This window comes from Podospora bellae-mahoneyi (assembly GCF_035222275.1).
Source record: "Podospora bellae-mahoneyi strain CBS 112042 chromosome 1 map unlocalized CBS112042p_1, whole genome shotgun sequence".
Classification (NCBI taxonomy): Eukaryota; Fungi; Ascomycota; class Sordariomycetes; order Sordariales; family Podosporaceae; genus Podospora; species Podospora bellae-mahoneyi.
In genome coordinates, this window is record NW_026946359.1 from 4,741,466 (window position 1) to 4,766,478 (window position 25,013).

General features: G+C 51.2%; 7 protein-coding genes and 1 non-coding gene across 8 annotated transcripts; 4 read left to right on the forward strand and 4 right to left on the reverse strand.

Annotated features, from left to right (window-relative positions):
• Positions 1 to 376: 376 nt before the first annotated feature.
• QC761_112900 (uncharacterized protein) lies at positions 377 to 2,056 on the reverse strand (the record flags this gene model as incomplete). The annotated part of the gene is made up of 1 exon (XM_062874570.1): positions 377 to 2,056. The coding sequence occupies one exon, from the start codon at positions 2,054 to 2,056 to the stop codon at positions 377 to 379; it is 1,680 nt and encodes a 559-aa protein (XP_062737871.1).
• Positions 2,057 to 2,763: 707 nt separating this feature from the next.
• QC761_0015770 (uncharacterized protein) lies at positions 2,764 to 3,093 on the reverse strand (the record flags this gene model as incomplete). Its single annotated transcript, XM_062872001.1, has 2 exons — positions 3,040 to 3,093; positions 2,764 to 2,925 (listed from the first exon to the last, which is right to left on the reverse strand). Exons 1-2 carry the CDS (start codon positions 3,061 to 3,063, stop codon positions 2,764 to 2,766), a joined length of 186 nt encoding a protein of 61 aa, XP_062737872.1. The 5' UTR covers positions 3,064 to 3,093.
• A 559-nt stretch (positions 3,094 to 3,652) lies between these two features.
• On the reverse strand, positions 3,653 to 7,214 carry QC761_112890 (uncharacterized protein). The gene is given in 7 exon segments (XM_062874569.1): positions 3,653 to 4,087; positions 4,102 to 4,696; positions 4,753 to 5,203; positions 5,260 to 5,296; positions 5,355 to 5,380; positions 5,434 to 5,724; positions 6,012 to 7,214. The coding sequence occupies 5 exon segments, from the start codon at positions 5,612 to 5,614 to the stop codon at positions 4,153 to 4,155; spliced, it is 1,239 nt and encodes a 412-aa protein (XP_062737873.1). The 5' UTR covers positions 5,615 to 5,724; positions 6,012 to 7,214; the 3' UTR covers positions 3,653 to 4,087; positions 4,102 to 4,152.
• A 1,218-nt stretch (positions 7,215 to 8,432) lies between these two features.
• On the forward strand, positions 8,433 to 11,721 carry QC761_112870 (uncharacterized protein; the record flags this gene model as incomplete). Its single annotated transcript, XM_062874568.1, has 5 exons — positions 8,433 to 8,436; positions 8,735 to 8,754; positions 9,304 to 9,336; positions 9,413 to 11,432; positions 11,495 to 11,721. 5 exons carry the CDS (start codon positions 8,433 to 8,435, stop codon positions 11,719 to 11,721), a joined length of 2,304 nt encoding a protein of 767 aa, XP_062737874.1.
• Positions 11,722 to 13,224: 1,503 nt separating this feature from the next.
• QC761_0015800 (uncharacterized protein) lies at positions 13,225 to 14,967 on the forward strand (the record flags this gene model as incomplete). The annotated part of the gene is made up of 3 exons (XM_062872003.1): positions 13,225 to 13,277; positions 13,412 to 13,630; positions 13,680 to 14,967. 3 exons carry the CDS (start codon positions 13,225 to 13,227, stop codon positions 14,818 to 14,820), a joined length of 1,413 nt encoding a protein of 470 aa, XP_062737875.1. The 3' UTR covers positions 14,821 to 14,967.
• A 136-nt stretch (positions 14,968 to 15,103) lies between these two features.
• On the forward strand, positions 15,104 to 15,194 carry QC761_0015810. Its single transcript has one exon. It is a non-coding gene; the product is annotated as a tRNA-Pro (tRNA).
• Positions 15,195 to 16,735: 1,541 nt separating this feature from the next.
• Positions 16,736 to 21,749, forward strand: QC761_112850 (uncharacterized protein). The gene is made up of 6 exons (XM_062874567.1): positions 16,736 to 16,798; positions 16,866 to 16,934; positions 17,062 to 18,912; positions 19,007 to 19,300; positions 19,359 to 19,805; positions 19,858 to 21,749. The coding sequence occupies exons 3-6, from the start codon at positions 18,649 to 18,651 to the stop codon at positions 21,259 to 21,261; spliced, it is 2,409 nt and encodes an 802-aa protein (XP_062737876.1). The 5' UTR covers positions 16,736 to 16,798; positions 16,866 to 16,934; positions 17,062 to 18,648; the 3' UTR covers positions 21,262 to 21,749.
• Positions 21,750 to 21,816: 67 nt separating this feature from the next.
• On the reverse strand, positions 21,817 to 22,338 carry NIT8 (Molybdopterin synthase catalytic subunit; the record flags this gene model as incomplete). Its single annotated transcript, XM_062874566.1, has 1 exon — positions 21,817 to 22,338. One exon carries the CDS (start codon positions 22,336 to 22,338, stop codon positions 21,817 to 21,819), a length of 522 nt encoding a protein of 173 aa, XP_062737877.1.
• Between the last annotated feature and the right edge of the window lie 2,675 nt (positions 22,339 to 25,013).

Consider the following 25,013-nt stretch of genomic DNA (forward strand, 5'->3'; position numbering starts at 1 on the left):
GGAAAAGGCGGCAAGTAATAATGAATGACACACACTGAGAGAATTGACACACTGATGGTAAGAAACAAAATCGCCACACTTCAAACAATCCATTTTAAACACCAAGAAGGGGGGGAGGGTGGGAAATATCTATACGAAATGAACGAAAGTCTGAAATAGAGCAAAACTTTTGTTACATATAAGAAAACCCTAAAATGAGTGTAATTTTGTTGAAACAAGAAAAAAGGCACAGGAGAATGCGTTGTGTGTGTAAAAGTATACATATATATGTGTGTGTGTGTGTGTCGTATTCATCATAAGCTTTTTGTTTGTCATAAACCAGCCATTAGCAACCCACCCAATCCCATATGCCATCTGGAGCCTTCGAGTCGTGAGATCAAGTAGACCCCCTCTTCCCACTCAAGAACCTCCCCCAGCTCATCACCTCCCCGCTCTTCTGCCTCCTCATCCACGGCTTCCCTAGCTTCTCGTGATGATGCAGAGACTCAACAGTACTCCCTACTGTCCCGGCCCTCCTCCTCCCCGTAGGGGCCGCTGCTTGAGGTGATGATGTTGATTCGGGCTCTGGAGTGCAAGTCAAAGGCGCACTCTCACTCGCACTCCTCCCCTTCCTGCTGTGTGGGACAAACCCCCTCATCAACCTCTTGGCAAAACTCCTCTTTTTCTTCCTTCTCCCGGAGTCGGCACCTGTTGGGTCGATGTCCGAGTCTGAATCCGAGTCGTCCTCGTCAGAGTCGGAGTCGATTTCAAAGACAGAAATATTTGGTGGTGGAGGCGGAGCTTGTCCTAACAGATCGGTGGGTTTGGGAAGGGGGGGTAAAGGACGGGTGTGCAAGTCTGAGAAGAATTTCTGATTCGAGGCAGAGGTGCTGGGTGGGTAAAGCAGGCTTGGGGTGGGAGGAATGTCGTCCGTTGGAGATCGAGAATGTGACTTTACCAAGTCCGCCAAGGTGGGTGATGAGCGAGTGGAAAACTTGGACAGTGAGAGTTTGCGAAGGTTAGCAATAGAAGGACGTTTGCTGATAGACTGCCTCCAGTTAGGAGGATCAGGAAGAGACTTGTCCAGAGGAGATATCGGCGGTGATGCTTCAAAGGTGGATGGCGGTGCTGGCATTTGATAGAGCAATGGGATCGAGGCTGTTGAGCTGGCTGCTGTGGAAGCGTACTGTGCCAGAGTCGGGGTCGTTGCGTTCGACGAGCCAGGCCGGCTGATCGGTGGCGAAATCTGAACATTGGATGAATGCATTCTGGTGTCGATGCTGGGCCGCCGGCTATTTGGTAGAGACGAACAAGGCGATGCCGTACCCGAACCAGGCTGTCGTGGAAGAGACGAAACGCGCAACGGAGAAACCGGAGGTCGTCGTTGAGGTGCTGCAAGAGGGAAAAGTGAATAAGACGGTCTCAATGTCACAGATGTTGCGGTAGGAGGGCGTGGTTGTTCCACGCAGGGTTCAACAATGGGCCAAGGAAAAGCCTCGTTCTGGCTGTCGGAGCTAGATGCTCGGCCGCGCGTAGTTGGTCGATCTTCTTGAATCTTCGCGGAGCACTGGGCATATCCTTGCCGCCTCGATTTGTCAGTGGGACTGATAGAACGGCAGTGCTCCGATCTATCCCGGCCGCGCCGTCCGAAATACCATAAGGGATCCCACAACCCGGGTCGAGTTCCTGGAATCCCATTCTGGTAGTCGTCGTCCGCCGAGACGACCGAGTCGTGATCTTCTATCATCCCTGGAACAGAACCATCAGATCCAAGGGAATCCCGAACTTTCAGAGGAGCATCGTGGGGACAGATGTTGACAGAATCTGTGCGGGACCGAAAGTAGTTCGCTGTCATCTGGGGCTTTGGAGCAGTGTGTAAAAGAGCGGCAAGCTCGGTGGTGTCCGCATGACAGTCCATCTTGGGCCGTCGTGCCACACGTGTGGAAAGTGCTCTGAGGGTGTGCCGAGCAGAATTTGTTAGGGAGCGTGATGCTTTTAGAAACAGCTTGCGAAGGAGGCAAAACTTCGAGTTGGGGATAGCCTTGTAATCGAAGGAGTGGAGAAGGGGGCCAGCCATATATGGCAGGAACGAGCCAGAGATTCAGACTCAGCCTTGGTGAGCGCAGCCTCTGGGACGCCACACTCCCTGGAAAGAGCCCTAACATAAACAAAGTGAGGGAGGAAAAGAGGGTGTGGTGACAAGGAATGAAGGGGTGAGGTCAACACAGCAATGCGGAGGTAAGGTATGATATAGGGGATATGGACCCTTACTGCTTGGGCCCGAGCGGAATGCAACAGGCTCGCGTCCTCCGCTTAGACGGCTGCCATCAGATGACGTATCGGGCTCCGGAGACAGAGACAGGAGGAAAAAGGAAAGCAAGCAACTGCCCGCCAGGAAACACCACAAAACTTTGTGATGAAAGTTGCCGGGCCGAGGCTGATACACCGAGAAGATGGTTTCCTCTCGTCCGATTTGTTCGTCAGGATGAAGCCCTCACAAACGGATGGCTGGAGATATTACCTGTCCGGGTGATGTTTGTGTATGTGGACATGTCTTGTCCCAGCTCGACTCCATCAAACCACCAACGGAGAACTGTCTCGACGTATCCAGCAATTCCTGCCCCCGCTTTTACAGAGTGAGCATAAGAGACTGTAAAAACTTGGAAAGGCAGAGTGCCAGTGCCAGTGTCACGACTGGCCGAAGGACCGAGACATGGTGGCCAACCCGCGCATTGCCTCTACGAAGCGGGTCGGATATGTGATCAGTCATTGCGCAAGCAGAGCCTAGCCCAGCTGCCGTTGCCGTTGCCATGCCGCAAAAGGTAAATGCGCCTCGACTGCGAGACAGTTGTCGTCAATCGAAGCAGCATCGATAGGCCGCAGGCAAGTTTGGGACTGCCGTGGCCGTGGGCGGATGTCATCTTCGCGGAGGGATGGTGCCATGGTCTGTTTGCTGTTTGAGCGCGAACAACTCCTCTGTCAGAAATCATGAAAATGGTGACTGCGGGGGACGGAAGACAGTGAGAAAAGGGAGACGGTCAGAAGCAAAGAAGAGCTGACAACTGTTGCTTCCACTTGTTCCATCTTGTTGAGGGAGGTTGTCGTCGCCCGTTTGGAAAGGGAGCAACCTGAAGTTGGGAGAAGCAATCATCCCCAGTTTGGACTCCACCTTTTCGCTCTCAACATCCAATCATTCCTTTTTTGCAGCTGCAACTTATATGTAAGCCTTGTGGGGTTTGCTTTCTTGGCCCGGGGTCGACTGCCGGGTAGCGGGTCCTATGCGCATCCACATCAACGTTGCCTTGGCCTAGACGTCCAACATCACCGCATTCGACTGTCTGTGATAGTGGTGCGTTTGGAATCAAACAGAAAAAGAGTTTTTCCCCCTCCCGTAACCATGCTCTTCCGACATGCTTGCGTCTCGTGAAAACCTCCGATTTTGTTTCAACAAAAGCAAACCAGAGACATGCAGCTCTAGTCTCTAGCCAACGGCGACAACGCATTGTTGTGGACAAAATAATATAAGCCGCTAGTTGAGAAACGGATGCTGAAATATACTTATCATTGCCTTGAAGATAGGTAATGGGACTTGACTCAGTGTAAATAAACTCCCAAGATAATTCGCGAGGTTTTCCAATGTGATTAGTCGGCATATTCGGTTTCTATGAAGTCTTGATTCTGTACCACAACGTGACCGCCCACAAGGGGCGCAGCAAGCAAAAAGCAAAATTTGTCATGAAACCTACCCGATCTCCAGTCGTGACATTGGAAAAGAGTGCATGTTGCATCCGTAAATCCCCAGATATGGCAACATAAATGCAGGGCTGACACCTTGATGCAGGGAGAAAGGCCCCAAGATCGCAAAGGAAAAAAAAAAAAAAAAAGGAAAAATGACCCAAGAGGAAGGAAAATGTGGCCAGCATGATATGGCCTGCCCCGTCTGTGGCAAGTGTGTCTGAAAATCCCATCCCAAAATCCAAAAAAAAATTGCCATGCTAGAACCCTGAGCTGATCTGTGATACAATCCAGATCTTCCAACGCCAACATCCTATTTGCCCAAACCTAACCGTCATCAAACGCCATGGCTGTCCGCCCATGAAGCCTCCCAGTGAAAACACCCAAATTTCACCCTCATTTCAGAGGATAGTGTGTTATGTGTAATCGGTGCGCCCCTCATCTGCTCGGTTCTGTCTTTTGAATGATCAAGAAATCCTCGTCGTCCTGCTCGGCAAGCGGTTCAGTGCTTGTGTTTATCCATCGGGTAATGCCGTGATAGTCGTCCTCATCTCGTTCCACCACTGCCGCATTCTGTCTCTGCCAGTCCGCGAGTCCCCTGTGTCTTGTGTTTCCTTCCCGGTCCCCCGGGGCGGTAGGTGGAGAAGCAGATCCCCTGATGTAGCTGGGCGTGTGCGGCCGTCGCGGAAGCCACAATGTTTTCGCACGGAGAGCAGGCGATGTTATTTGCTGGCCCACGCTGGCACGGACCTGAACCTCAATGTCCGGATAGAGATAGGGCCGATTGATCCCCATCGACTCAAACACATCCGGGAACCACACACGCGCGAGCGGCCACAGCGCTGGTATTGTTGCTGTAACAATGGCCAGGTTCACCTCGATGGTATTGGTCGTGTAGCCAATCGTATAATGGCCATCGGCCGGTCTAAGATACCAGACGCGAATGACAGAGTAGAGACGTACGATGCTGATGCATGTGACACTGCAAACTGACATTAGCATCATTTCAAATGTCTGGGAGAGCGGTTTCTATCTTACGCGGCTCCCAAAGCAAAGACGGTAAGGAGTGCCGCACGTATCCTCCATCCGAGCCTCAGGTCCTTGAAGGCAACGAACGGAACCAGGAGCGTCAAGATATCGGTGACGATGTTTGTTGAGGCTAGCGCTACTGCAAATAGGCCGGAGTTGAAGCACTTTCCTGATCCAGCCGGCTTCGTCCACACATATTCCACAGGGGTGCAGTTGAAGATCGTCGCTGGGAGGAAGGCACACACCTGTAGGATGTTGAACAGGATCAGAGCTCGACATGAGATGTGCACGAAGTGTTTGGTCCCGCCCAGCCTGAGGAGAAACAGCAACGCGGATATCTTGACCAAAGCAAGCAGAGGGCTGTAAAAAACGCGGTTGAGATAAGCAAAGAACAGACCCTGATTGGCAGGATGAGGGGGGATGTCGATGTCGTGAATGCCCCAATAGCCGGCTCGCATGTCTGGGTTCATCTATCAGGTGTCTGCCCGGACATTTCAAAAGACATGGCGGACTTACAGAGGGCTGCAAAAACACCCTGCGGAATTGCGAAGCCCTGCGTGAAATGCTTAGCATAGAGCTTCAACATAGACGCGGTAAATGTTATCGCTCACGGTGGCAACAAATATCAAATAGTCGTCTGCAAACACAATTAGTCGTGGACTGGCCATTTCAAGATGAGTGAACACTCACCAAGTCCCAAATCCTGACAGAGACGCCGACTCCATACTCGTAAAACACAGGCCGTGATCGAAAGAAGCGGGAAGAATCCTAGGAAGAAGAGACCAAGAGTTTGTAGTCCGCTATAGGGGTAGGGGCCAACTGGGCTGACGGAATAACTCGTTGCTATTGTTGACTCATTGGACTGTGACATACCTATCGAGTTGGTTATTCAGTCTTTACCAAGATGAGGGTTGGCGAAAGTGCCAGAGGGCAAATCGAAAGCATCACATCAATAGAAGTCGCGTGTGAGATATCTGGTTGCTTGTGTTGTTAGAAAAATGCGGTGACTTGAAGAACTACGAGCAGGCAGAACCCATTAAAGGCCAGATGCCGGTCTCCCATGCCGTTTGCATTGCTCAAGGGGACGATGAGAATGGCTTGCTTGATCACCCCAACCCAAGGGGTGCCAATGCTATGGTGCTGGGTATAAGTGGTAGACAACGCCACACTGGCGCAGTCACACCACACCGGCGAAAACACTCGATGAAACAGGACAAACTGATGAAGTCAGGTAGATGTCTGGCTCCAAGGAGAGACCTGCACTGTACCTGGTTCCTTGAGTTAACCAACTTTGGCACTCGTATTCACATCATGTTACCCTCTCCAACATGAGTATCGAACTTTTGGTCAGGTATCCAAGGAGATTGTTTGTGCTAGGAGTAAGACCTTCGAGTTCGCCGACCATATCCCAATGGCTGCATGACATACCCGTGACCCAATCCTTCCCGGTAAAGCGTGTGATCCTTCGAGGACGGACAGACCCCTTTGCGGAAGTGAGAACCCAGGAATTTGAACCTGCTTGGGCGAAAGCATTTCTCCGATCCTTGTGGTGGTCTCGCCCTCTGCGGCTAGTGCCGAGAAAGTGAAGTTGTCTTAGACACCTCTTCAGCAACAACTTTCGGCAGCACTTTCATCCGTTTGGGCTTGCATTGAATGGCGCGGCAATATGAACCCTTCTTGCCAGATACTTAATGTATACTTGCTCGAGAGGTAAAATAGGATCAGGGCTGTCGACGATAGAAGAAAAAGTGATAACTAAGTGATAAAACCCCGAACACGATAGATTGTTGAAAATGTTGAAAAGAGAAGGCTTTTCAGTCAGACCTGTATCTCACAAGGCAACATTTTTCTGAGCCCGCGGTCCATTACATCGTGCTTCCCGGAGCCGGAGTGCATGAGCTGTGGCGTTAGGGTCAGTTCGACTGTGGCTGTTCATGGGAACTTGACAATCCGGAGAACACGGGGGAAAGGCTTCGAGGCACTCTCGTCACAGGGAGGTATCATGTCGCGCATCGACTCTACCATAATGAGTGAAAGTAAACTTGCAAGTGAGATACCTGTAGCCGATGTTAGAAATGATTCGCAAACATAGAGTGATTTTCTTAGAAAGATGATAACCTAGACTTGCCCTTTTCAATAACATGGCACAAGTATTTTTGGTGTCTAATCAAGGAGACATGTGTAGCTTGTTGCGAATAGCTTCAGTGTTGACCAAAGCGAGATGTTTGTCATCAACGGTCAGGCTCCATCATCGAAAGTTTAGCCATTCGATTTCATCTGAACCGTGACATGCCGGGAGTTTTCAACATGTCGCTGACGATCATCGCCCGAAAGCCAGTGTTTCGGACACCACACTACAAAGTAGTTGCTCTAAATCTCGGCCCCGGTGAGATCCAAGGGCCGCGGAGGGGTTTATTGCACTACCGCGTACAGCGTTTACTAAAAAGACCGTTGCAGTTGGGGGGGATTTTACACGAGAGCAACTCATCGTGTGAGCTTATTTTTCTCAAAAGTCGTCGACAGAGCCGAATTGGCGGCCCCACCATCACCCCTTTCATCTGCCATCTCCCGGGGCCGAGCCGTCCTTCCGGGCCTCCACACAGCGGGATGCCCCGGTGGCCAGCTCTCGGCAATTAAAGGGGAAATCGGCGGTCAGCGTATTCTTGTTGGATTGAGCAAACTTTCCATGATGGAAACAAGCGAGATGGGGCGCTTCATAAGCATAGAAGGGGCATCGAAATCTTGGTCTTCGATGAAGTTCAGACCAGAGGACCCTATGATGCACAGAAATAGCTTCGAGAACAACCAGATGGAGCAGATCGATGGATCGCGACACAAGCAATGCCTGAATTTGAGATGCGCGGTCCAAGGCCAGGCCAGGGCTGGGATGGAAGATGGTGTGGGCACACCTGCTGCTCCGTACCGCCCTATTGGGATCGTTGGGGTTCTGATTCTGGCCTCTGATTGGACAGGAGATCTCTGATGTTTCGTCACCCACACTTTATGTACTGCCAGCTCAGAGCCCCTCTTCCTTCTGTGAGCTTGTGCCTTTTTCCAAGCTTCCATCTCAAGCCTCAGTGGCCCAGCCTCCCGACTTTCTGATCCAAGTTGGGCGCTCACCAGCCCTTCCACTTTGTTCATTTTGTGCGTTGTGCTTATTGTCTTGTTGTTTGTCTGGCGCTCTGCTCGTCTGTTCGTCTGCTCGTCCGCGCAAACCGAGCAAATCAGGGCACGGGGACAGGCAGCAAGCTTGATGGCCGAAACTTCAGATGACGGAGCTCTGTCCGTTCGTATATCTCTGCCAGGCATTAATATTCCAAGCTCAATGTTGCACAGCCGCATGCTGCACCTCGAAGCTATTCTTCAGCTTCTTCTTCGTACTACTGGCCTGTCTGTAATTAGCAACTGGTATCCTGAAATCAAAAGTCCATCCGCCCGACCGACCCGTCGACTGTCTCTATGCTTGTTGGGTCCGAAGCTGCATTGCATGGAGGCACAAGGCAGGCTGACAGCTTCGGTCTGATGAGATGGATGGATGTTTAAGGTCGAGGAAGCCCAATTCATCTGATCTTCCTCTCCTTTCAGGCCCCCTTTATCACCAACCCACCACGGCCCTGTCTTTCAAGCTTCTTTTGCTGGAGATCTCGTGCATATCCATCTCCGTTAAAACCAAACAAGCGAGAGCTGCTATGAGTCCGTGCACCCGCTAAGGCTCAGCTCTGGGCGAAACAGCGATCTCTCAATCACCGTAGCGGAGGGTGGCCCTGGCGTTGTTCCCGTCTGCTTCTACCCCCGAAATCGCGGACCTCGGGGCCGTCTTTTTTTTTTTTTTGATTCCCATCTTCACCACTTCGTTCCAACTCGACAGTGGATTGAACGCCCGTTGCCAGCCATTGGCTCTCGTCCTCGCTATGTGCTTCTGACCAGTTACACTCCTTGCATATTCACTCGTTTGAACAGCGGGACCAGACCCCTCACAGTCATTAATCAGGCGGCAGTGACACACAATTGGTGAGTGAGGTCGAAAGTGAGGTACCGCGAGGTGATCTCTCTCGGGTCGAGTGTGGGTTGGGTGTTTGGGTTTTGCGGGAGGGTCGCGATACGACATCATTGTCGTCACCGAGCTGTGCTGTGCTAATAACTAATTTGTCTAATCGTTGGCAGCCTCATCTTCCGCGCGCACACACACGCACACATTCCGAACGTTTTTTTGTCGCTGGACCCGACAAGTAATTGGCGCCAGAGGCTCTGGGACAACGCGCCTAATCTTTATTCTCTGTTTTGGCGCTGCTGACTGCGCGCCGCTTGGATTTTGAGGGGGCGCGCATATCCGTCCAACCACCAAACTCGTTCGGCAATTTTTGGCCTTCCAGCCACGCATTTTCCAAGGTCAACAAGTCTCCCGACCTCCAGCTTTTTCGCACCTCCACGCAGCCGCAGCTGTGTCCTTTGCTGCTCTGCTCTGTTGGATCCCCCGGATGGTCTAGGACCTCACAATCTTGCTTCCATTCTTACATTCCCTCCACACCATTGTTAATTTTGCGCTTTGTGGTCTCTCAGAGCCAAGATTCCCGGCTTTCCGGAATTCCTACGGTGAGTGAATGCCAGCTGGAAGCTCCGCAACAGCTCATACACCAACCCCACCATCATTGCATGAATCCTTGATCAGGAACAGCCTCTGATCTGGCAACCCGACAGCAGCTCCCAGCCCCGTCCCCAGACCCTTGCCACCGCCGTCACCACGCTGAGTGGTGGCAGTCCCGCTTTCGCCTTGTCGACCACACCAGCCCCCGCTGGTGCTTTGGGAGACCTTGCTGCTGGCAGTCAAGAAGGTTCCCTTCGCGACCCTAGCGATTTCCACCACCCAACCTCCCCGTCTTTTTTCCAGCGTCAGCAACAGCAGCAGCAAACCTTCCAACCTCGCCCCGGCACTGTCACGCCCCAGCAACGCGAAGACAGAACCCCCACACCGTCTTCACACAGGACTCTCCGTCGCACTCCGCGCTTCTCGGCTACTCCCAGTCCACGACCTTCCGTGACCCAGCGCCGACCGCACTTTGAGGCAGCCGCCGGTGGAGCTGTCCCACCGCCGATATTCTCTCTTCCCGGTGCTCGCAACAGCTTTGGTCAACCCGAACAGGTATTCAGTTCCCTTCGACGACAGCTCTCCCAGGATCTCAGTGACGACGACGAAGAGACCTCCACTGGCTTGCCATATCTCTACGTTCACCAGCGCCTTTCTTCCTCTACCAAGGACAAGCCGCCTCACCCCCTCCTTAGCCTCTCCAAGCAGACCCAAAGCGCCATCCTTTGGACCCTTGAGGAAGCACTTCGCCAGCCCAATTCGTTTTCGCCTGACTTTGTCGAAGAAAACGCTTCGATGGCCGACCTTCTTGCTGGTAGTGGCCCTACCACCACCAACGGCAATGGGGGTGCGACCACGCGACCAACAGCGCCTCCAGCCCAACCTGGATCCCCTCAGCAAGTAATTCGTGGCCCTAGGATGATCATGCGAGAGCGTGCCGAGCGCGAAGCGAGACAGAGAGCCGAACGGGAGCAGATGGAGCGCGTTCGTGCTGAAGAAGAGGCTCGTTTGCTTGAAGAGTCTCGGCGACGTGCTGCTGAGCGCAGAGCTCCCGTTGCTGGCGCTGCTCCAGAGATCAGCCACACCCCCAGTGACCCAGCTTCTCAGCGACGACAACAGCGTGCCCAGGAAGCCAGTGGCCACACCCGGATGCCTTCATCATCCTTGGCCCAGCAGCAACCCTCTGCTATCCCACCTCCACTGAGACCTAGAAATGCTCAGACCCCGCAGAACTTTAGCTCTACGCCCCAGCCGGGTGCCGGAGCAGTCCCATCGCAACCTGGCGCGGACTCGACATCACAAGCCATGGGCTCCAGTCGGGTTAAGAATTCGTTTCCTCATGCTTTTGAGCGCTGGGAGGCCCTGTCTGCGCACTGGGAAGGTATGACCAGCTTTTGGTTGCGCAGGCTTCAGGAAAATACAGATGAGGCTGAGCGAAACCCAATATCGTCTCAGCTCTCTCGCCAAGTTGCAGACTTGTCGGCTGCAGGCGCTAATCTATTCCATGCCGTTGTCGAACTGCAGAGACTGCGTGCGAGTACTGAGAGGAAGTTTCAACGTTGGTTTTACGAAACTCGTTCTGCCGAAGAGCGTCATCAGGAAGTCAATGCTACCCTGCACGCTCAACTTGAGCAGGAGCAACAGCGACGAATTGAGGCTGCTGACAATGCGGCGAAATACGAAGCTGAGAACGCCAAGCTTCAGAAATTGGTTACCGAAATGCGACGCGAATTGCTCATCTCCAAGGAAGAAGCCCGCCGGGCGTGGGAGGAGCTTGGTCGCCGCGAACAGGAAGAGCGTGAGCGTGTCGCTGCTTTGCAGCAGGGCGCTCCAACCACTGTTGGGGGAGTGCCCGTTGTCGTGATGACTCAAAGTGTCCCGAGCCGTGAGCCAAGCCGTCACCAGCGTTCGCAAAGCCAGCAAACCGCCGACACTTCGGAATACATTGCTGCCCAAGGACCTCAATACCCCGACTATGCTCAGTCCACGACTTCTCAACCTCGCGCTTCTTCACCGGACAACCACCCAGGATATTTCGTTCCGACCAATGAACCTCCTCGCCAAGCTCAGTATGCTGCCGAGTCCGAAGCTGGTTACGACGAAGGTACGTGTTCCTGTACCTGACACTGCCCAACTGATGTGAGCAAGATGCTAACCGAGAAGCAGATGATTATGATGAAACCCCGACTTCTCAGGCTGAACAGACAAATTACCCACCGTCCAGTTCCCAGTGGGCAGGCACGTACACTGGACAACCCGACTACTCAGGACAAAGTTTTGCGGCTCCCGGTTGGGAACAAATGCCTCGACACCACCATCCAACTCGGCTCAGTGACGTTCTAGAGGAAGACGAGCGCAGTCGGACATCGGCGAGCCAAGTCAGTCGAGCCTGACAATGACAGTAAATGACTTCAACAACAAACCCTGCACAAATTATGTTCGGCATAAACGACCATGACCCAACGTTTCATGAGACAGGACACATATTTCTGGCTTCACTCGCATAGAACAGATTTCTCTTTCTGCGGTACTGTTTTGGGTGTTCAACGCATCGACTGACGGTCTTGGCTTCTTCGGCATCAAGACGTGGGGGCTACTATTTTCACAAACTCGCATTAATCACAATTGTCCATCTCGTCCCCAAACGACTCTCGAAGCTATCTCATAGATCTCCTATCTTGCGGCAAAGCTTTGAAGGTGGTACAATACTCACGACATGTGTGCATACGACTTTGCGGTGTTTCCGGCATTCTGGCTTTTTTTTTTTCAAACTTCATTGGCGCGGCGTTTTGTTATCATGCGACCAAGACAGGCGTGGTGTTTTTCTCAGGGGAAAGCATTCCATTTTGATGCTTGTCCGGCGGTGCCTTGTTTGCTACCGTGGACAAGCGGGTTCGGGGTACAAACAGGTTGTTCATTTCTCAAAACTGGGGGGGGGGGGGCTGACTTCCAAATGGGGAAAAGACAAATTTTCCCATGACGGATTAGATGACAATGTCCATATATCGATGCGACGATGCATGTTTCCCGATATCCCTCGACAAAGGTTTCTGTGGTGCGGCGGCTTGCCCTCTGCTCGGTGCTGTGGGCGGGAAGGATGGTGGATAATTTTTGGTAATGGGGATGGACGAGATGTCACAAGAGCGTGGAGAGTTATTTTTTTCAGTTCACGGGAAGGTGGCAGAAAGTCAAAATGGGGGGCAGCGCCGGGTTTCATCGGGGGGTGGGGGCAAGACGAGACGCTTTATGGAGCGTACATGGAAACTATGGAGAGGGGCGGTATTTTTGTAGTTTTTACTTTTGGACAGGAGAAGGTTCAAAGGGGGAATGTCTGACGAGGTGGCGTTGGCTGGGCTATGGTTTTCACGTTCCAGTGTCGTTTGATGGCTCACAGAGGTCAACATTGGTCACAAATTAGTAGCCCCGGAGGGTGTTGGCCTTGTGTACGAGTTACTTTCGGTATTGGGACGTTTTTCTCGGTGGTCTGCTGCCGACACCGGCAAGTCCCGGAGGGGGATTTGTCCATGGTCTGTTTGGTGTTCCTAGTTGAATTCAAAACCTGTCATCTGAACATCTGTGGAATCGTGCATTGCTTCATGTGCGCCTTTGTGACGTGAAATAGTGGGGATTGAGATGGTAAGACACCACCAAGATTTAGTGACATAAGCGGTGGGGGCGGCCCCTGTAGCTGCGTAGCATTCAGGTACTTGAACAGCTCTTGTTTGGCGGCTCACGCCGAAACCTTTGACGTTGTCATTGAACCAGCTGCTTGAGAACTCAATTTCTACCACGCGACACGCATACTGTCACAAGGGGTGCGGTCGTATAAGAGTACGGGCGGCTAGGCATAACATCTCCCAAGACCCCCCGTGGAAAAGCCATTGATCAGAGTAAAGATGGGGGCGTCGTCACTGAGGCTGCTCATACGGCCTGGTGTGTTGAGTTGCCGGTATATATACGCTCTTTTTTTACCCCTTCATTTCCAACTCCCTGGGGTTTCTGTTCGGATTTTGAAAACGGGAACTCAATTCCTTCAAGCCTCTTCAAGATGAAATCAACTGACATTCTCCTCCTCCTCAGCAGCACCCTCTCAAGAACCAGCACCGCCGCTCTCATCAACAACAGAAAAACTAGCCCCTCACTATTCCGCCCACCATCACAACCACCATCGCTCGTCACCACCAGAGGCTTCAGAGATGACACCTTCTCCAAGCCTCCATCCTCAATAGGCAAAAGATGGACCAGACCTGACTCTGCCACCCCATCAGAATGGGAGGCCCCTTCCTTTGCCTTTGCCTTTGAGTAAGCCCTTTCTCTCCCATCTGGTCTCTTATACTGATGATAATCCCAGCATCGACGGCGTCCTCCTCCACGAAAAAGCCCCCCTCGCCGGCGCGGCCCAGACCCTCGCGCTGCTGGACTACTACCACATCCCATTCATCCTCCTCACCAACGGCGGCGGCAAGTTCGAGGCCGACCGCGTGGCGGAGCTGAACGAGAAGCTGGGCAGCCACATGACAACTGAGAATTTCTGCCAGTCTCACACCCCGTTTCAGGACCTGTTGCCAGTGTACCGGGACAAGACCATCTTGGTGACGGGGAGTGACTACGGGAAGTGCAGGGAGATCATGGAGGGGTATGGGTTCAGGAGTGTGGTCACGCCGGGGGACATCTTCAAGGCGGCGCCCGAGGTGTTTCCTTTTGATACCGTCCGGGGGAAGGTGGGGAGGGATTTGCCGAAGCCAATCTGGAGGCCGAGGAAGGAAGCCGGGGAGCATCATCAAGGGACGAAGGGGATGGTGAGGGATACTGAGCAGGAGGAAAGAGAGGGGAAGTTGGAGGATCATTTAAAGGTTGAGGCGATGTTTGTGTTGAATGACCCGAGGGATTGGGCGTTGGATGTGCAGGTGTTTATGGACTTGTTGCAGTCGAAGCAGGGGTATGTGGGCACGTATTCGGAGGAGAACAACAAGGGACGGTGGCAGGGGGATGGCCAGCCGAAGCTGTTTTTTAGCAACTCGGATCTGATCTGGGCGGCCAAGTATCACCTTCCGCGGTTTGGGCAGGGGGCGTTTCAGCATGCGTTGGTGGGGATTTGGAAGGAGGTTACGGAAGGGAAGAAGGAGCTGGTACGGACGAGCTTTGGGAAGCCGCATAGGGAGACGTATGAGTATGCGGAGGAGATGCTAGTGAGGCATCGGGGGGGGTGGTTGAGGGCGAAGGGGTACAAGGAGGGGGAGATTGAGGGGGGTTTGAAGAGGGTTTACATGGTGGGGGATAATCCTGAGAGTGATATTGCTGGGGCGAACGACTATAATGGGAAGGGGAAGTATGGGACGGAGTGGGTGAGCTTGTTGGTGGAGACGGGGGTGTTTGATGCGACGAGGATGAACTTTAAAGATGGAGATGTGAGGAAGGCGGATGTGGTGAAGCCAAATGTTGCGGAGGCGGTGAAGTGGGCGTTGAGGAATGAGGGGTGGGTTGATGAGTAGATGTGTGTTAATGGGATAGATACCTTGAATAGGATGATGAATGAGATCACTGTGTCGAGCCTGATCTTGAAGAAGTGTATTTTCCTGAATGGGGGTCAAGCATTTGAGTGGGTAACAAACGTATGGCAAATTTGGTCCTGTTTAAACTTCACGGAATATACAGACTGTGTGTGAAGGCTCATCTTCTGTCAGCAGATCTCTGTTCATCCAGTCGAGGTGTGAAAGTATTCTAATTACATGTATGTTATTCTAATGTTGACTCCCTTGTAACAACCAATTATAAGGGCCGCTGGTCTAGTGGTATGATTCTCGCTTAGGGTTCACCCTATAGCATTGCTTGCGAGAGGTCCCGGGTTCAATCCCCGGGTGGCCCCGTCTTCTTTTTTTTTTCGCGACTCACCTGCAACACTACTCAAGTAGTGAGGCTATCTTTCTATGTATGTATGTATGGCCCTGTGGTTGTGTAGGAAGGCAAACAGCCAACAGCTAGCTCGCTCTACGTGGGGAGTATGGTCACAACACCCTCTAAAGGAAGCAGCAGTAAACTGCTTACACTCCCAACCTTGATGGAGGTGTGTGGCCTCTGCTCGACGTTGGCGAGAATATATTGCCATCCACTTCGCAGTGCTTCATGTGCTTCCCTCAGGCGCCAAAATAGTACTATCACTCTACGTGGGGTTGTGAGCAAAGATAAGCCCTCATAGTAGGCAGGCCTTTGAATTCTTAGCTAGCATATATGTCTGTGTGTCCCAGGAGATACAGCTTCTCAGTGCCATAGCCGAGGAAACGACCACTCGGGTTTCCAACGTGGTGACACACACACAAACACATCAAGACAAAAGCCGAGACCTGCATTTTCGGGTTCGTCGTTCTAGGTCTGTATCGGCCTTCATGTTGTGCTATGCAGCCACGCTTGCAAAAAAAAGTCAGTCTGGCGGTATGTGTCTCTTGTGCTTGATATGTGTGTGTGGTGGTGGTATCGGTTTAATATGTGTGTATATAGCCGGGACCAATGATGTGTAATCTACTGGATGCTATTTTGGTTAGGAATGGACATCCCGTTCTGCAGCCAGCATAAGAGACGGAATGGAGAAAAAGAAGAGACATTGCGGAGGAGGGGGGCCAGAGGGCTGGAACTTGGGGAATGAGGTCTTGGACAAGTCGAGGCTCGGGAACGGATGGCGAGGAATCGTGGCGATATCGGTGGTTGAGGTGGTGGTGGTGGCCGGACTATCCCAACCCACAGGTCAAAACCCGGCGTCTTGGGAGGTTTGGTTGTTCGGTTGGAGTCGTGCAGAGGATAATCTTCCTATCCCCCTCTCCCCTCTGCCGTGCTTGCCTCGTGCCTGCATCCATCCATGATGAAGAGTTTCGAGACGAGGCCCGAGTGTTCCTTGCTCCGAGTACGACAACCATCCCGACGATGCCAAGAACCAATACGTTTTCTGATGGTTGCGAAACATTGGGCCTGGAATCTGGGTTGAAAGATAAACATTGCCTGGTTCAGGACCCCTCAGCTTTGGGAGAAGGCTCGGACCGAAAGTGCTAAACGGGACGCTCAGCTGGTGTTTTCTGCCCATGAGATTTTGTATATGAGTCGTGACAGCGGCAACCAGAGCCAAATGCGACACCGAGCAGCGGGGAGAACGGGACGAAGAGTATCATTCTTCTGTAGGTTTTGCAGCCCATCCTACCGATGGCCCCCCAACCCCCCTGCGGTTGCGCCATGTACGGAAAGCTCCAAGGTTTTCTATTCGCCAAAAATCATCGTTCAGCGTGGTATAGATATGGCATTAGCTGCAGCTTCCGCGATCTTAGGTGTCTCTGGAGGATTCAAGGTCTTGTGCTCGGCACGGGTTGGATTATGGAACGTGGGAAAACCGTGCCGGTGAAGTAGAATGGAAATGCGGTCATGAATTGCGCCCTATGTTGTTGAACACTCGCTGGCCTGGTAGTGAGTGTCTCGATCCACGGCCAAGTAAGTGTAAACTGATAAGGATGTGTTTCCGCTGCTAAGAAGAACGATATTCATGACAACTGATTAGACAGAGGCGCTAAAAAGAACATTGCTTGAGATAGGCTTGAGAGCAGTATCATGCACCGAAGCCACACCTGTACGTAAACTCCGAAAGGTGCAAATCGTGGGTGAGATGGTGAAGATGAAAAGGTGGGGGTTGAATGTGAAAGCAGAGTGGGCTTAGTCAGATGGAAACGGGCGCTGCTAACCACAAGAACTCTAAGCGATTGCGGACTTCAAACCCATTTGACGAATTTAGGTCCGGATCCAAGACTTAGCCAATGGAAACGGAGGTGCACCTGGCAGTCAAGTCGGTCTTGGGACGGATGTTGCAACCCCGGCCGGCTGTTGTTCCCGCCCCGCAGAGAAGTTGAGAGGAGCAAGATGGCCGGTGGGTGGCTCGTGATGGCGAGTTTGTAGGCATATCCGTACTTTCTCCAGGCTTGCAAGCTTCTACAATATCGCCATCTTTGTCTTTGATTTGTACACTAGTCATACCCCCGCGAATCCCGATCGAAAATGTTGGAAATAATGCATTTCCTAGACCCAAATTCGCCGTTTCAGACCATCGTGCCACGGGGCCAGGCGGGAGATAAGAAGAAGCATCATGGGTCGCCGATATTAAACACAGGGCAAAGAGATGCCGCCATTGGCCGAGGTCTCTTGGATGCATCGCCGCCCATCAGGAAAACGAGTGGCAAGTTCCCCGTCGAGCCTACCGTGCCGTTTTGCACCCCGTTTTCCCTTACTGATTCTTTTCAAGCCCATCATCCCACATGGGGCCCAAGTGGTCCCCAATCCAGATGCCAGAGCATTTGATATTGGAGGCATGAAAAAAGACCGTCAGTGCGACATCGCTTGTGAGTTGATTCGGCCCTCCGCTTCAGACACCTCTGGCCTGGCACACCCAGCCCAGCCCTGCGGCAGCTATCACCAATGCTTTTTTGCTTCTTCTCTCCTTCTTTCGAAGCCGACCATCGCTTCCATGCGTCAGGGCGCGCATTAGTGTTATCTCATCGCGACGGGATGGATCAAGGAACAGCATCACGCAAGCAGTCTCCAGGTCTCTGGGCAATGCTGGGCCCCCGCCTCGATCCCTGTCACATCGCCGGGAGCTCAACCCATTAAACCAGCCATCAGGCCAATTTAGGCAGGTCAGCAGTCGCTGGGGGTCGCTGTGGTCGACGGCTTGTGTGCTTCCTGTGCTTCCAGAAGCAGCCCCTCCTTCATTTTCACCCGCTAGCGAGTTGACCTGACCCTCCCATGGTCCTGCTCCCCCAGGCCCGCCGAGAAGTCGCCCAGCCGAACCAGTGTTTGCCCTTGGCCCAGTGCACTCCATGTCGCCGACGCTGGCTGTTGCAGAGAATCCACCGTTTCTTTACCACCACCTTCTCCCCTTCCAAGACCACCACTTCTCCATTCCTACGCTGTCGCCCACTGCCCCGTTCGTCGCTGGCTCTGTCTCACCTGTGTGAACCCCGGGCCCCGCTTCTTCACTGATCAGTGAGCCAGTGATCTGCGCATTGAAGCACGAGGCAGCCATGTCCAGTTTCAATATACATTAATCCATCCCCCTGTCTTAGCTGCGCTCGCGCCATTGACTTTGTTTTCTCTTTTTTCTTCTCCCTACAACACCAAAACGTTGCTGTTTTGCGTGGCGGCCCCGACGACACACCACTGGGCGCGTCGATTACATCCTTTCTTGCTTCTCCGGCCCTGTCGCGCCGGGAGCAACGGAGCGGGCCGATACTCGCTCCGCTCAACCAAGGGGATCTCTGAAGGAAGGCAGTGTGGATTGAGACAGAACCAAAATGGCCCCGGCATTTTTGAGTGGCATTCTTCGACGGCGGCGTGATGAGGAGGAGCAACTGCCAAGTGTTGACGGGTCGTTGGAGGGGGACTCGAGTGGGCTGGCGTCGCTGAAGCATTTTGAGAAGATGCACCGACTGGATCCAAACCTGCCGTTGGACGAGCTGGAGGAGGTGGATATCGCCATCATCTTGAACCAGCAAAATGCCGAGAAGGGGGCGGAAATTGAGCAGGTCTTGAATGAGGACAACTCTCCATATCCAGAAGTGAGAAGCCACCCTAGAAATATGGCCGGCGCAAGACGTGTTGGAGGTTGTGAAATGAGGGGATAGTCGTTCTAACATTTGTCCTCTTATCAAGGTACGAGCCACGGTACGAAACTTCGATGTCGAGATGCCTGCGAATACGGTGCGAGCATGGGTCATTGGGATGCTCTTGTGTACGATTGGCTCCGCCGTCAACATGCTGCTGTCGCTACGAAACCCGAGCATCATGCTCACGACGTTTGTCATCCAACTCATCGCCTACCCATTGGGTCTCTGCTGGGATTATGTGTTCCCGGACCGTGTGTGGAATGTATGGGGGCTCAAGTTCAACCTCAGGCCAGGACCATTCAACTTTAAGGAGCATGTTATCATTGTGGTCATGTCAAATGTGCGTTGTTGATGGTTTTTCCCATTTCTGGATGTTCCAGACGCTAACGTGTACGCAGGCTGCGTATGGAGGTGGCGCTTTGTATGCTACTGATGTGATCATTGCACAGCGTATGTGGTACGGCCAGAACTTTGGCTGGCTATGGCAAATGCTATTCGGCATCACGACACTTTGCACGGGTTATGGGCTGGCTGGTTTGGCAAGGAGGTTCCTGGTGTGGCCCGCCGCCATGATTTGGCCGACCGATCTTGTCAACTGCGCCCTATTTTACACCCTTCATGACCACAGCCCATCCGATCCGACAGTGACGAACGGCTGGAGCATCAGCAGATACAAGTGGTTCATGATCGTGTTCGGTGGCTCGTTTTTGTGGTACTGGTTCCCAGGCTATCTCTTCCAGGGCTTGTCATGGTTCTGCTGGATCACCTGGATCTGGCCGGAGAATGTTGTGGTCAACCAGCTGTTTGGTGGATATAGCGGTTATGGACTGTTCCCCATCACTCTGGTAGGCCTCCCTGTTTGCTTTCACACGCCGTCTTTGGCTGACACTTGTTTAGGATTGGAGCATAATTTCCGGCTATCTCATGTCACCGCTTATTCCCCCATTTCACGCCATCGCCAATGTCATCGGCGGGGTCACGGTTTTCTTCGTTTTTGTGTCTATCGGGATCCATTACTCGGGCATGTGGTACTCGGAGTTCCTGCCGGTTCAAAACGCCCACGCTTACGATAACACCGGCAATATTTACAACGTTTCCAAGATTTTAGGAGCTGACCTGCAGTTCGACGAGGCCAAATACATGGCCTACTCCCCGCTTTATCTCCCTACGCAATTCGCGCTCGCCTACGGGCTTTCGTTCGCCGCGGTTGCTGCCGTCATCACACACGTCGCCTTGTACCACGGCCGCGAAATCATGTCACAATGGAGGCTGGCCCGGCAACAAGAGGACGACATTCACATGAGGCTCATGAAGAAGTACAAGGACGCTCCGGACTGGTGGTACGTTGTGCTCTTCGTCATCATGCTCGGCATGTCTTTTGCCGTGGTCGAGGCCTGGGACACCAACTTCCCCTGGTGGGCTTACATCATCTGCATGCTCATCCCGCTTGTCTGGACGATCCCCATCGGCATCGTCCAGGCTATCACCAACATTCAACTCGGCCTCAACGTCTTGACCGAGTTCATCATCGGTTACATGCTCCCCGGTCGCCCGCTCGCCATGATGATGTTTAAGAACTATGGTTACTTGTGCATGTCACAAGCGCTTTACTTTGTCCAGGATATGAAACTAGGTCACTACATGAAGGTCCCTCCCCGAACCATGTTCTGGTCGCAGCTCATCGCATCGATATGGTCCGCCATTGTTCAAATTGCCGTCATGAACTGGGCCCTGGACACGATCCCCGACATCTGCTCCGAAGATCAAATTCACCATTGGAACTGCCCAAGCGCTCGCGTCTTTTATACCGCTTCCATAGTATGGGGCGCTATTGGTCCGGCGCGCATGTTTTCTGGCACAGCGCTTTACAGCTCTCTCCAGTGGTTCTGGCTCGTCGGTGCCATTGCTCCCATCATCACCTGGTTCTTCGCCCGCCGATATCCGAGATCCCTCTGGCGGTACGTCAACATGCCGCTTATTTTCGGTGGATCAGGCTGGCTGCCACCCGCGACGGTGTATATCTACTACTGCTGGGGCATCGTGGGGTCGGCCTTCAACTATCTTATCAGGAGGAAGAAGACAGGTTGGTGGTTGCAGTACAACTATGTCACTTCGTCGGCGCTGGACTGCGGGTTGATTGTGTCAACGTTGGTGATTTTTTTTGCGCTCTATCTGAGCGAGACGGATGCGCCAAAGTGGTTTGGAAACACGGCCGTGTTGGCTACTTTGGATATGACGGCGAAGTCGATACAAAAGGTTGTACCGAAGGGGGAGACTTTTGGGCCGAGTGTATGGCCATAGTGGGGAGTGAGGGTACAGGGGCAAATAGGAGGTCAAATGGGAGGAGTTTAGGGAGTTGGATGTGTTTTTTTTTGGGGGGGGAGTTTACCGGTTTTGATTGATTTTCAGTTCGGAAAGTCTTTACTATATGGCATGTGCTGGACTTGGTTTTGTTCACTTGTGGTTTGATGGTTATTTTTGGATGAAAATAAGCGAGCGAGTAGGCGAGCAATGGTCTTGGGGGGATTTTGTCTCTCTGTGGATTTAAGGGGTGAGGGGGGTTGATATGGAGAGGATCAAGTCATGTGTCATATGTAGCTGTCTATTGGGATGTCAAAAATGAGATAGTTGTCGGTCAAGGGACTTTTCGGGTTTGTTGTGCCCTGTTTGCGAGTGTCAAGTTTCCCTAAAACCTTCGATATCACTCTATGACGATAGGTGTTTCAAACGTAGATACGTAAAATTAGAGACCATAGTTCAAAAGCTCAAAAATACATCCTATCCCATAACCTGCTCACTACCAGATAACTAAGCATGATTACAAGCCAAATCCCAACATGCAAACCCTCTTCCCTTTTACTCGCCCTTGCTCCCCTCCTTCACCTCCGCCCCCTGATGCCCATCCCTATTAGCCCTCCAAACCCCCCCATCCTCAAACTCCTCCCGTTTCCAAACCTCCAGCTTCTCCTTGCACTCCTCCAGCGCCTCCTCGCCCGCGAGCCACGCAGCCTTCCGATGGGCAGAGCTCACCGCGATGAGGATACTCTCCTCGCCTATGGGGACTGTGCCCAGGCGATGGACGATGGCGATTCCTCTTAGGGCGTGCTTGGTCAGAAGCGAAGAGGCGATGGAGGAGAGGGTTTGGAGGGCTAGGGGGCGGTACGAGGTGTAGGTTAGGGAGGTGACGGGTTTGGAGGCGAAGTTGTTTCTTGTCGTGCCGGCAAAGGTGACGATGGCGCCCGCCTCTGGGCTGCGGACTTTGTCCATTATTGAGAGGATGTCGAGGGGGAGGTCGGTGAGGGAGACGTAGATTCCCGGGAGGGAGATGAAGGATTCTCCCTCTGGGGGTGGGGGGTTGACTTGATCTTGGGTTGTCATCATTGGTGCACTGCTCGTGGTTGTGTGAGGGGAGGACAAAGTCAGGGGTTCAAGGAGCAGTGTTGCTCAGGTCTGGGTGGGCGTGTATCGTTTCACCGAGAAATATTGAGGATGGAGCGTAAAATGGGTTCATGAAAGCATTGTTTGGCTCTTGCAAGTTAGCAGTTTTTTCATTGATATCATCAACTTCATCAAGCACCCACCAGCTGTAATGAGCCACACCGTGGAGGCAGAGGGTCATCGGCGACTACTTATTGATGGGCCTCGCAAATCGAGTGCAAATGTATTTTTTTGGGGATTTGGAACTGCTGTGCTGCTTCAAACTTCTTATTGGCTCATCAACCACACCATCTCTGTCTTTCGTCTGTAAGTGGCCCCCTCAACACCGTGCTTATCAACGGCGAGCCCACACTGTGGCCCCGCGATGCTAGCCCACTGTCGATAAGATTAGATAATCGGAATATCTTCGGTTACTAACGGCTGCTGCAGACTGCTACCAGGTAAAGCTTGCGACTCGGTATTTCCTGCGACTGCATCCCTTTGACAAGGGCAAAAGGCTAAAAATCTGTGGCCTGTGTGGTGACCTGAAGTATACCTACTACAGCCCCCTATCTTTAATGTACCTTTTTCTAAACGCGTGTATAGGAACCGCGTGTTTTCTTACCTAAAACTCTTCAATTTTAAATTTCTAATTTTCGAGCTATATCCGAGAGGATGAAGTGATATTTTTTTCTTAGTCCCACATTATTTTTACTATAATGACTGTAACTACGTTAATTAAGTTGGTAAGATTACGGATTTTACTTTCAAAAATAAACTCGGAAATTTCGGTTTCATTTACGTTAATGTTATTGTACTAAACTTTATTAGCGATTATTTCGATAAAGCCGATATTTTTATTATAAATAAAGCGTTAAATAATTAAAACTAAAAAAAATAACGAAATAAGTATTAAAACTTGCTTTATTAAGGCATTTGAATTACGCGACGGATTTTATATAATTCACTAGCGTTATATATTAATTCAATAACTTATCGAATATCAATGTATAATTTCTATAAATAAATATTAAGGTTATTTTAAATATACGAAAAAAATGGAATATATATAACAACGATTAAGTTTATATATAGGATTATTCTTTTGTTAAATAAAATAGTGTTGAAATAAGTGCTATGGAAGCCTGTCAAATATAGGCTCGAAGAGCTATCAACGCAGTATACTGAAAGCAAAGAAAACTTTAACTGCAGCATTCGAAAGTTACAGAGTATGACGAACCCCTATCCAGAACCTCTGAAAGGGATACTAGTTAGAGGCTACTTCTGAATAATCCTGGTTCGGTACAGCTAAATAGTGTACGACAAGATGTCTTAATGTAATTACAAGATATTGTAATTACAACTTGAATTGCATACTGCGGAACTGTCTATCTACACCAGCCAGTTCCTCCGTATATATAGATCAGGGGACCGTGGACCGTTGACTTACAGACGGTCCTCGGTCCTCTCCGGATTGGCCGATATGGGACCGTGGACCGTGAGACCCACCACGGTCCTCGGTCCCCACCTTATTGGTCCGTTCTGTCCTACTGGACCGTGAGCCCCGCTCGATCGCCCGGTCCAGCCCTGATTAGTCCGGTGTGCCCCACTGTCTCCCAAAACCGTGACAGTATAGCTAAATAGTATATAATAAATAGTTTATTTTAATCATAATAGTTAAAATACTAACGATTATAATTTATATTATATATTACGGAACTATTTATTTATACTAGCTAGTTCCTTCGTATATATAGACCTCGGGACTTTAAATCCTTACTCTATTATAGCCCCGATTACTTTTAGCACATTATATCCTATAGAGTGCTCGTTATATTATACTTTCGATTATTACGACGAACCTCTATCTAGAAACTCTAAAAGGGATACTGGTTAAAGGTACTTCTAGATAATCCTGGTTCGGTATAGCTAAATAGTGTATAATAAATAGTTTATTTTAATTATAATAGTTAAGATACTACGATTATAACTTATATTATATACTGCGGAACTATCTATCCATACTAGCTAAATTTTTTATATATAAACCTGTGATTTTTACGATTATAGTAATTATTCCGCTTATTTCTAATAATCACAATGATCGTTATAATCCTCCGTGGCTCCCTATTGGTTATACTTCCGTGATCACTGTATCTTCCCAGTTCGTTGTCTATAATTGCGTATCCTTATCCTAATTGGTTCTGCTAGCGATTAGCTATGCGTCTTGTGCCCCGCACCCAGTCCGTCCTGCCTATTGGCATAACTGTGACACTTTAGTACGTAGCTTCCTTTCGATATAATCGATACTTCCTATATTAAAATAGTGAGAAAACACACAAAACGACCATAACACTACAAATATACCCTCAACAAGTCTCTGGATAAACACACCTGCGTGACAGTAGCTCGCTCGCAAGCTGCACTTCACGTAGGATAAACAAAAGACTCTGTGAGTTCGCAGGCTATACGATAAGTACCGGATTAGCCTAATTAGAGGGCCAGAACTACCTGCATATATGTAAAGCGTAAAATACGAAGAAATAAAAGTCGATAATTTATTTAAAATAGAATGTCCGAAGTAAACCGCTTATATATATAACCCTGAACCCCCAATCTTTAGAGAGCCCCACTTC

What these genes read in the sequence shown, in the direction of transcription:
- QC761_112850 (XM_062874567.1), top strand. Translation starts at nt 18,649, where the DNA reads ATGGCCCCGGCATTTTTGAGTGGCATTCTTCGACGGCGGCGTGATGAG. An exon ending in ACAACTCTCCATATCCAGAA is followed by an intron (nt 18,913 to 19,006) that starts GTGAGAAGCCAC and finishes CCTCTTATCAAG; the next exon opens with GTACGAGCCACGGTACGAAA. An exon ending in TCATTGTGGTCATGTCAAAT is followed by an intron (nt 19,301 to 19,358) that starts GTGCGTTGTTGA and finishes ACGTGTACGCAG; the next exon opens with GCTGCGTATGGAGGTGGCGC.
- QC761_112890 (XM_062874569.1), bottom strand. Translation starts at nt 5,614, where the DNA reads ATGTCACAGTCCAATGAGTCAACAATAGCAACGAGTTATTCCGTCAGC. An exon ending in CTGTCAGGATTTGGGACTTG is followed by an intron (nt 5,381 to 5,433) that starts GTGAGTGTTCAC and finishes TTGTGTTTGCAG; the next exon opens with ACGACTATTTGATATTTGTT. An exon ending in GGGTGTTTTTGCAGCCCTCT is followed by an intron (nt 5,204 to 5,259) that starts GTAAGTCCGCCA and finishes AGATGAACCCAG; the next exon opens with ACATGCGAGCCGGCTATTGG.